Source organism: Pteropus vampyrus, unplaced genomic scaffold, assembly GCF_000151845.1.
Source record: "Pteropus vampyrus isolate Shadow unplaced genomic scaffold, Pvam_2.0 Scaffold1, whole genome shotgun sequence".
In the NCBI taxonomy this organism is placed as follows: domain Eukaryota; kingdom Metazoa; phylum Chordata; class Mammalia; order Chiroptera; family Pteropodidae; genus Pteropus; species Pteropus vampyrus.
Genome location: NW_011888782.1, coordinates 22,250,219 through 22,261,651, shown reverse-complemented (window position 1 = coordinate 22,261,651; position 11,433 = coordinate 22,250,219). Strand labels below are relative to the sequence as shown.

General features: G+C 42.7%; 1 protein-coding gene across 1 annotated transcript in view; it reads right to left on the bottom strand.

The window, feature by feature from the left end:
• The window catches only part of ITGB5 (integrin subunit beta 5), a 115,526-nt gene that overhangs the window by 42,087 nt on the left and 62,006 nt on the right, over nucleotides 1-11,433 (bottom strand). Inside the window, exons 8-9 of the mRNA XM_011368299.2 lie at nucleotides 9,427-9,516; nucleotides 2,942-3,076 (exon numbers count right to left, since the gene is read on the bottom strand). Of these exons, the coding sequence (XP_011366601.1) occupies nucleotides 2,942-3,076; nucleotides 9,427-9,516 (225 nt within the window). The remainder of the gene's footprint in view (nucleotides 1-2,941; nucleotides 3,077-9,426; nucleotides 9,517-11,433) is intronic.

Below are 11,433 nucleotides of genomic sequence, written 5' to 3'. Positions count from 1 at the left end.
AGCCACAGGTGTGCGAACTGGATATGGAAGGTGCATAAAGACACTCAACAAACTTCATCCCTTGCATGGTGGCCCCTGATTTTTATTATCCTTTGCTCTGAGACGAGCCCTTTGAAATAGGTATGATAGAGCAGAATCACAGGCACCAAGAAGCCAGGTAAAGGTGATATAAGGTGCTGGCATAAGAGTCAGAAAGCCTTGACTTTGAACTTTTGCTTTGCTACTTACTGGCTGTGGAGCCTTGGACAATTAATTAAATTCTTTATGTCTCGGTTTTTCTCATCTGTCAACATGAATAACAGTATCTCCATCACAGGGAACTAGGTGGGGAACGGAGAGCTAACTCACTGTCTAGTTTGTTTCTGGGGCTTCCCAAAACTAACTGCAATTTTCCTCTTGGGTTTTCATTAGGGATCCTGATATTCTTAAAATGGTTTTACCTTTTTTGCATAAGGTGGCATAAACCGGCTTCAGTTTCTTGTATCCAAAAAGAATTCTGACTTTAAGTTGTTATTATCAACAGACACCAGTTCCTTTGACCTTTCTGGTTTCTAGACAAATCATGATACTTTGCTCGTCACTTGTCCTTTTAAAAAAAGAACTGAACATAAAACTCCGGATGCAGTCTGACCCACACAAAGAAGAATGTAACCATTATCTCCGGGATGTCAAATCACTTCTGTTAATGCAGCTTCAACTGGCCTAATTTTTTTTTTTTTAAGCAACACTTTATTCACAGTGTTGCTGCCAGATCATTTCCTTAAAAACTACTATGGAACCAAGTTCTCTCTATCTTATTAATATTCTGAATGAAATGCAAGGAATCAATTCTGATGATTCCAACCCAACTCAATTTTGAATAACATTTTAAATCTTGGTTTTCCTATTTTATAAAGTAATCTGTTTTCTCCAGTTTTGTGATCTTCCCATATTTGATAAGCAGGTCTTCCATGAGTTCAACTCGATCCAGTAGTAAACAGAAAAGAGACAGTTGGAACCTCAGTCAAGTCTTCCACGCTCACAGAAAGTATGTTTACTGAACCTCAAATATGCCTGACTGTGCTGCCATCGACCCACATTATTTATCTTATTCGTAAGGAAGTCATTAGAAATCATCAAGCGCTTTCCTGAACCCCGGCATCCTGTGTATGTTCTGCACATCCTCTTTCTTCTTCTGTTCTACTGTATCTACTTCTCCAAGTAAAAGGTTCCTTGTCTGAGTGTTTTTCACGCATCATCCTTTAGCTTTCCTGACACACTGCACCAAACATTCTATGTACAGATCTGCGGAATTCACTTACATGTTGTTTTTCCTGGTTATTTCTGCCTCTTTCTATTTTTCATAACTATCTCTTTAAACTCTGTGACTAAGAAGCTCTGTGCTTTTAAAAAATCAACAAGATTAATCATTATAATTAATCAAAACAACATAAATGTCTTACAAAATTTGATGAGTATTAAAAATAAAACTTCATTGGAAGTGCCTCTAATGAGATGAGGCTTTCCTCACCCACATAGTTCATGTATAAGTAAAATAACACCACTTATCACTACATAAGACAAGGATCAGCCTCAATTCTACTCCTATTTTTTATTTGTACAGATTAAAGCCCTCTCTCCAAAAAAACTTATTCACGTAAATAGGAAGATGGGAACAGAAGGAGTTTTGTTATAGAAACATCATCTTATTCCATGAATGCTTTCTGAGTTAAATGCCATAATCATTTTTCATGCTATATCTGACAACTTGATTAGGCCTTCTTTCACTTTTTTTTTTTTTTTTTAAGGAAAGAAATTTGGGGGAAAACTGTCTTAGAAAGAGACCCTAGGCATTAGGGTTCTTCACTGTTTCAACATCAATACCATATTTTGAATTGTCCTTTGTGGGCCAAAGCACCACAGTAATATTTAGAAAGAGTAAGATGTATGCCTGTGTGTCATAAAGTGGGCAAAGGCCAGTTTTAAAAGGGAAGGAAGAAGAGGCTCGATTATGGAATATGAGAAAACCCCAGAAGACTGAGGTGTAATCAGTTGTGTAGCTATACCTACATCTTTTTGAGCTGTCTCCCTAGAGTCCAGGTTGAGTCTGTTTATATCCACCTTGGCCATCATTAGTGCTTTCAGAAGATATAGTCAGTTATTTTTAAGGTCCCCATAATTTTTCTGGTTCCAACCAGATTCTTTTAGTGGAAGAGAACTTTCCCTCACTGCCTTTCTATTTTCTGAGCAATGAAACTGTTGACAAAGCAAGGAATGGATCTCATGATCTGCTTCTAGAGCAGAAACCTCTAAAACATGTGGCTAGCCCTCCATCACCCCTCTGCCTGCCCGTGTGCCAGGGTTTTCTCATCACTCACATATCCTCCTCTCTCAAGCCATCCGTTTGGCACACAGGTACACATCTTTACATGCAAAATTGTCTCCTCATCATTTAAATATATCCACTTAGTCCACACAAGGCATCTATGCCCTCCATTGCTGTAGTTACCCATTCCATCTCATCAAATAGAAGAAGTAGTTGAATTTCTTCATTTTTTACAGAAGGGAAAAGTAGGGTCAGATTATCCTAGGCACAAGGCAAGCTATAGAACACTATGGATGAAGGCCAGGTCTCTCAGATTCCTGACCCTACTCTCCCACCTGATTTCATCCCTGTCAAGTGAAGATAATAGTGGTTTAAAACACCAAGGGCACAATGTCAACCTGAGGAAGGCTTAGAGGGCAGTGCACTGAGGGCTGTCTATTGACTGGGGCTTTTTAACAAGTCCATCGGGCACTGCGAAGACACAACACAGAGCAGGCTTAGGAAAGTCCCTCAGGCTGCTGAGTTGGAAGACAGAATACAAATTCCTAATAAGTCACAAAAATTATGAGAAGCCTAAGAATGATGACAAATGCTAGCACAAGTGTCATATAAAGTGTCGATGGGGGGTGAACTTACCGTATCACCAATCTTCAGGCCCTCGCACTTCCTCTGACCAGGGTAGGATACACCGTCCTGGCAGGTGGCAGTGAAGAAGAGGTTAAGATCCTCAGGCTGATCCCAGACCGACAGCTCTACCTTAGACCGGATGCTCTGAACAGAGAGAGAAGATGAAGCCCGAACTGCTTAGTAAAGGCTGCTGCCGAGATGCTTTCCATTCTGGTTCTCTGACACCCACGTGGATTCTCCTCACTCAGGAGGCTCAAGCCAAGACCAGAGCCACTTCCCTCATTCACTTCTTTCCCTCCGCACCCATGCACCCATCTTACTAAACCTGGCCCGAGGTCTCCCTCTAGGGTCTTGGAGATGTTGATAATAGTTCACCTGCCATGTGATATTATTATCTGCTTCAAGGGGTGATGCTCTGTCCCATTTGCCTCCAGTCCCTCTTCTCCCTTCTCAGCTTCAGACATGCAGCTCCTCAAATTTTCCCATGTGCTCCAGACTTTGGGCCTTTCCACATGCCTAAAATAATGTTCCTTAGCTTAATGGCTCTTCTCTCTTCTCTTCCCCTGGCTAGCTCCTTATCTTCCTTCAAAAACAATTCAGCAAGCACATTCTCCAGGAATCACCCGACTGAGGGTAAACTACACTATGAGAGAATAACATCTTTTGGTGGATTGTGTTCTCAAGACAGTGAATGAAATGAAAATCAAGCTAACATTTCCCATCAGAATAGAAAGAAAAAAAAAAGACTAAAAATACGAGGTGTTAAAAATGATATGGAGCAACGGGACCCTCGTACTCTGCTGCTGGAATTATAAATTGGTACAACCTTTGAGAAAACCATGAGGCAGAAAACCATGTACCAAAGCTTAGGCCAACCTTAGACCTATCAATTCACCCAAAGATTATATGCAAAAGACATGTGTACTGGCCAGAAGACAGGTGCAGAGATGTTTAAAGCAACACTATCTGTAACAACTACCCAAACGCCTATCAAAAGTAGAATAGGTTTCATTTTAAAATTGTGGTATGTTCACATAATGTCATACAGTAATGAAAAAGAATGAAATATGACTACATGCCATGACATAGATGAATCTCATAAGTATAAAATTGCCCCCAAAAAAGCCAGACACAAAAGGCATAGATACTGTATGATTCTATTTATGTGAACTTCAAAAGCAGGCAAAACTACTGGTTACCCTTGAGGGACAGTATTAGAAGAGGGCATGATAGGGGCTTCTGGGTGGCTAGTAATGTTTGTTTGTTTTACCTGGGTGCTGGATACTTAAGTGTATTCAGTTTGTGAAAAGACTGTGCAATTTTCTATATGTCTATTTAAAAAATTGCCATTGAAAATTTCTAAGGAGGATGTAATCTGGAGACTAAGGGCAAATAAAATAATTGGCTTGTATTTTGGGGCCGTATCTTTCAAAAAAAAAAAAAGAAAAGAAAAATGCCCTTTTCGTACACTAAATACAGTATAGCAGGACATACGCACTCTAAGAGACACATGGACACATGGAACCCAAGATCAACTGATGGCCCATCTGACTCCCCATTCCTTCTCAAGTGCATTCCAGAGAACATGGCAGTGAACGGAACAGCAGGCAGAATTGCCTTGTACTCTCATGGGGTTGCTTTTCCTTCTTTTCTCTTTCTTTGCTGAGCATGTAGTATTAAACTTAGGTAAGTTAAATATGCAGTTTCCCCAACAAATTAACAGCTGGTTAAAAATGTTCTCTGTAAAAAAGGAGTCTTTCCTTTTGCAACAAATTGTGTAAGTGCTTCTACAACTCTAAAAATACTCCCTCTCTTAAATCCACTTCCTCTTGTAAGTGCCAGCCAGCCTCAACTGGCAAAGGGCTGCGAGAGCACCACTCCACACACAGGGCTGGATGTGGCTACTTATTTACTCCTGCTGGATGTGGCTACTTATTTACAAATCTGTTTTCCCCAATAAGTTGTGAATTCCAAGGGCCACATTATATTTCTCTCTAGGACTGAGCAAAACCTTTTTTGTTGAATGGACAAATGGAAGGAAGAATGGATGATTTAGGAGTAGCTATGTCAAAAAACTCAGGCCTTGTGGAAGAAACTTAAATGAAGTTATTTTCGAAAGACAATTTTTCAAAATTTGCAATTGGGAATAAGTATGAGGATGAGACAAAACGGTATGTCATAAAACAGCTAGGAACTATGTAAAAAGTTACTTGGGAACAGTCATGTGAAATACAGCCTTGTGGTTCACGAACAGGATTCTGTGAGGAAGCATCAGCCCTCCCCATGCAGCTGCCACCGGAAGTGTTAATGGAGAATTAACACTGGTTAATTCCCTGGTAGAGGGAGAAAGAGCATTGGTGACTGGGGCTCCCACTCTCTGAGCAACCACAATGGATGGAAATTGAATCCTATGTTCTACTCTAGTCATAAAATCCCAAAGCCTTGTGTTCTGATCTGAAGTTGTATTATTCCTGCTCACTACTTAGTTTCTAAAATCAGAAACTCTTAATGATGATAGAGGGGTAGGAATCATGGAGATTTTATGGAAGCAGGAACTGAGGCCAAAGAAAAAGCCTCATCCAGGGTCATCCAACTGCCAGCGGCAGACAGGACCAGAACCAGGCCTTCTGATCCCCACACAGTGCTCTCTGTAAGCACCACATCCAATACTCACTTCTTTCTTTGAAAACTGGCTCTGACTACGAAGCGTGTGAACACTCAGGTTATATTCTGCTTATAAGGGTCAGTCTCCACTAAAAGACTACGAGCTCCCAGAGGGCAGGACTGTGTTCTGTTCTCTGTTTTATTCCCAAGGTTTAGCACAATGCTTGCCACATGTGAGGCCATTAGTACATAGTTATTAAATGAATGAATGGAAAACAAGATATAATAGAGAATTAAAGCCACAGGCAATGCAGTTCTTTTACATGAAGACTTATGAGTGACTCCCAAAATTCAATTAACTCCTACCAGACTTGTCCCTGAAGGTGATTCCTTGCTCCTCATCCTTGGACAAGGAGACAATGTCAGGAATGTCAGAGGTTTAAAGGCTATTAACCACTCAGTCAGGCTAGGTCACGTCTGCAAGCGCTCTAAGTCAGACCAGCTGTGGTGTGGGTGGGAGCAGACTTTATGGCAACAACAAAAAGAGAAACATGTGCTCAGCGAGGAGAAACATATACCAAGGCCTCTGATGTCACCCTCCACATGCGGCTTCAGTGGTTTCCAGCTCGTTCTCTTCTTCCCCACTCTGAAAGGAGGCCCAGTGACTTCTGAGTCCCACCTCCCTTTTCTCCATGTGACATGATGCCAGTGTTCTGTGTGTATGCTGCTGGCGCTCTCTCTCTGAGCGCTGCAAGATACCCTCTCACCTGTGCTAACTATACAGCAAAGCTCCACATCGCTAAACGCCCTTGGGAGGACTTGGTGATCTCTCGCAATAAAAAATCTGGCACAGCAAGAACAAATTTGTAAATCAGAGTCCAGAGCTGAAGAGTTCTCACTGTGAAAGTTACATATGACAGGCTCTCTTCTACAAGATGTTAAATTAAACACACCCTTTCCATTTTGCTCCCTCCTTAGCCTCGCTAAATACCACAGCCACTGCATCTGTTATATAAGTTCCAACCAAAATCTTTTCCGAATGTCCCCACAGATGGCTTGCCAGCACTCTAGGGGGGAGGTAAAAGTCAATACCCACACTCAGTCATGTGTTGCATGACTCATTTAAAATCTACCACAAACCACTGAGACGGTAAGGTGACACAGAGAAATGCAGTCTATCCAGTTACGGCTGTGCATGGACTCTGACCGGGGAGAGAAACAGGTAAAGGAATAACCAGAGCTAACTGGAGCCTCTACTGCAGGCCATAGCTCGCTCTCACAAACACACACACACACACACACACGCACATGCACTCCATACCACGCACGCATCACATACACACACCTTACCCCATCCCACCATCCCCCGACACATACCACACCAGAGGCTCATGCTAGGCTCAAATCCAGAAGCAGTGCTGGGGGCTGAAGTCCAGCTCTGGTCTTCCATTCACCAGAAATGCCAGCAGCCAGTGAAACAGGTACTAATCCATGTCGAGCACAAACATATCCCCAACACAGCTTCCACCGACTAAGTTTTGCTCCGAACACCTTGCTACTCCATATTTCTATATTTAATATACTCCTTTAAAATTTCCACTGATAGGAGGAGAAAAAGTAGGCAATTATCAAGGACCCCACCTTTCGGAGTGATGGGTACGTTCAATACCTTGATAGTAGTGATGGTTTCACAGGTGTATATGTGTCAAAACTTACCAACTGCACACTTTAAATCTTTACAGTTCTTGCATGTTAATTATCTCTCAATAAAGCTGTTTTAAAAATTTTCACTGAATTTGAATAGCCATTGTTGGTAGTATTCCAGAATTGCTTTTTTTTTTTTTTTTTTTTTGCTGCTTTCAGGTTTCTTTTTAAGAATCAGCCATCTTTTAAAAATTGAGTTTCAAATATTTATTGATTAGTCATATATCTCCTTTCCTAACACATTCTTTTAGAGGAACCAGTTTAACTCAGAGTTCACGTTATAGTGCCAGGTTCCCATAATTCTTTGGGGGATTCATCCTGGGCTCCGAATGCAGCTCCCGCCTTGAAAAAGACTGTTTTCCTACTCATCTGGGCCCAACTCAGCAGCAGAGAGGGCTCTCCACCTTTCTCCCAACCTCCACCTACCAACACAGAGCCTGCTTCCCCAGGTCCCTGGATTTCCATTAAGAAAATGAATTTATATATCAGGAATCCTGCTCAGGGACAATGCAACGTATCTCAGAGAAGAAACAGCACTAAGCATTTACGGATTCCCATCCCGGGAACCAGCAACAATGCCTCGTGCTCCCTGGTTTTGAGCAGTACCACACACAAGTGTGGACATGCAGAACTGCGTAGCCACACAATGCTGACTGAGCAGAGTGTTTTCTTTTCTTTTCTGGCAAACACTATCCAGCCGGTTCTGTGGAACTGAGCATCATTATGTTTTCCTTTATTAAAGCCACAAGGAGCAGAGGGCCTGCGCCTTTACCAAGAAATATTCTTGGGAAAGCCCCATAAGTCTGTCAGCTACCCACAGGGGCCTGGACTCGGAGCTGACTGAGGATGGAACTCCTAGGAGGTGACTCTTCCCCAGATATGCCCTCTGAAACTTTCCCAAGGGGCTCGCATATAGCCAGTCTGGGAATTACCTGGCCCCATAAGGGGCTGGGTGGGTGCTGGAAGCTACAACCATCCTGGGGCTTAGCAGGGAGGGAATAGCTGAGGGTACATACTTTCCAGCACAAGAAACTATGATTACTATTTTAACACACTGAACTGTCAAGTCAATTTAATTATGTAAAATTAAAGTTTCATTCAGAAAAAGAAAGAAAGAAAGAAAGAAAGAAAGAAAGAAAGAAAGAAAGAAAGAAAGAAAGAAAGAAAGAAAGAAAGAAAGAAAGAAAGAAAGATGGAGGGAAAGAGAGAGAGGAAGAGAGAGGAAGGAAGGAAGGAAGGAAGGAAGGAAGGAAGGAAGGAAGGAAGGAAGGAAGGAAGGAAAGAAGAAAGAAAGGAAGAAAGAAAGAGAGAAGGGAGGGAGGGAAAGAGAGAGAGGAAGAGAGAGGAAGGAAGGAAGGAAAGAAGGAAGAAAGGAAGAAAGAAAGAAACTATGCTTGCGTTTTCCTGAAGAAAAAAAAAAGCAGGTCTAAGTCAAGTACTTCTTGGGTATTAGGAATTGAGGGAAAGGAACATAGGAAGGAGAAAGGTCTGGAAATCACAGACAATGGGCTCGGGATGTGGAAGTGACTCCCAAACAATCTCTGCAAATGCTGCACTTACTATGTAGTAGAGCCAAGGTAGAAAGATGAGTTACATACAATAGCACAGAATTTAATGGGCCCACTGAGGCTCCCTCCATAAGGACCTGATTACAATCAGATCCTAAATGTGTAGGCAAAAGACCTATTGCTGATTCTTCTCTGATTCTTCTATCCCATTTTATCTGCAACTAGGGAATTTCAACTGTCTTGCTCACTCTGAGACAATATCAGTATGTGTGCTTCTCACATTCACCACTGGGAGCACTGTGGCAGGATCGCCTAGGCAACTGGATAGAGAGCACCTGGATCCACCCAAGTGAGACGCTCCAGCGGGCCTGGGTTATCATGTAGTCAGAACTCAAGCATGGCCAGGGCTGCCAGCCTGAGTCTGACCAAGCCTTTCGCTGTTCATGGGGATCAGCTTATGATGAGTCAGGATGGCAGAGGGGAGGGGAAAGGGATGCATCAAGCAGGATGGGCTTCTCCACCACAAACCTAAGTGAAGGAAGAAGGCGCCAAACTCAAGAGGCAGGAGACACAGAGTAAAGCCAAGCACGCCATCCTGGTGCACTACCCACCGGAGTCCACGTCAGCTCCCGAAGCCTCAGTGGGCGAGAATAGTGGGGGAAGAAACCGATGACTTACATTGTACGCATTGATAATCAGTTGAATAACATTGTTGGAGTCTCCATGTAAAATCTCCACTGTTGTTCCAGGTATCAGGGCTGTAAAATTCTTGGGAAAAGAAAAGACAAGAAATAAGCCCATTTGCCCTGCTATACCATCAGAGAGTGACCATTGCTGAGCTAGAACTGTAAGGGGCTCCCAGCACTAGATTCTGCCTTTCTCTCACACCAGAAGTTGGAGAGGATGCCAAAGGAAAGGCGAGATAATCTGGCACAGGGAAGAGTTGCTGCAGGAGACTGTGGAATATCCATTCTCAGAGGTCTAGATCTGTTCTAAAAGTCATGCTCCTTCTTGGAAACCCCTGTCTGGCATGAAATGGACAACTCTCTGACAGTCCATCATCCAAGATCAAAGTATTATTCTACCTTATGTCTTGCCATCTCTCCCCTAGTCCATATAGGTATTCCCAAGCTCGCTTCAAGGGTGCCCTCAATCTATTCAGCAGGAATGGAAGGGGAAATTTTCCCAAGGGGCTCACGTACAGCCTCTTTTCCTAACAAGGAACGGAGATGTGAATGGTGCCCTCCCAGGGACCTCTGGGTATCTTTGGGTGAAGTCTTGAGACAAAGCAGGCGGCCCTGAATTGTTGCCTTTCCTCTTTAATTTGTACTAACACCTTGGTATGTCACTTATTAAAGTGACAGAAACATCTGGAAACACCCATTGCCCTTAGGCCGCCTTGGACCTTTTCCTCTCTGAGCAAGGTTATGAGCAAGGATGGCTTAAGCCGAGGTGGACCTCTTCCCTCCTGAAGCATCTGGAAACACACTCAGAACAGTCTGTGCAACTGATTCCTCTGAAAATGTTATCTGTACATGGATAAGTTTTATCCTGCTATCTTCCACGAAACAAAAAAGAAAAACAATCCTCTTCCTTTCTTTTCATCTTCTAAAATTGATTCAGACTAACAAAAGATAAAGAGCTCAAGAAGATATAAGTGGCATTTTATCAGTGATAATCTCAGGCAGGAGCAATAGAAAAACGTAATTAGTCAAAGGTTCTTTGTGAACATTTAAGAGCGGAAAGGAGAGGGGGCCAGAGATGGCTGTTGTGGAGGTCGGGATGCAGTTCTCATAACCTCTCAATTCCAAGGACGTCAGAGGTGAGCTGGGGTTTACGTTGAGCTTCCATGCACACTCCTTGAGCAACGTGGAGGAGAGCCCTAGTTCAGAATGTGACTTGCCTGTGATTGTGGGAAAGACTATGTTCACGAAGAGAGTTTATAATGGTGGTCCACAGGATGACCCAGAAATAGTCTTTTGGACAGAATGGATTCATACACAGATTGCTCTGTTCATTCAAGACATTCATTTATATCTTTGGGAATTTCTGTCCAAGGCTAACCCATCATTCTCCCGTACTCCAAGAGTAAGGCATAAAAGCTCTGGAATACTGGAATTAGTGACACAGCCTATTTTGATGCCTTGGTTTTCTTTCCACACATTTTCATTTTATATTATCCTTCTCTATTAGAGTGTGCCCCTGTGCGTTTCCATTTCCTCATCTGAAAAGTAGAAGGAATTCATATTATTCAATTCAAAGTTTTCTCAGGACAAAATTAGATACTATATGTTAAATTCCTGGTAAAGGTAAGCACTGCGAGGTGAGCGCTTAAGAGCTTTTTTAATACTAGTATTTTCCACTAGATCAAGACAGGGCAATATTCCACCTTTCCTTTGTGTCCCTCCCCACATTCTACTCTCTCATTCACCTTAAGGTCAGCATGAGCCCCCAAATCAGGCCGCCAGCCTCCCTCCCTCCCTCCCTCCAGGCATACCTTGTAGAGTGTATAATGGTTTTTCGTCACTGCAAAGATGAGGTTGATATTGTTCTCTGCCAACTTCTCTCCAAGCAAGGCAAGGGATGGGTAGTCCTAAGGCCAAGGCAAAAGTCAGGTTGTAACACTGCTAATAGACTGAGATACTACCCACCAGGCTCCAATATATATTCAGGCAGCCCCTTAAA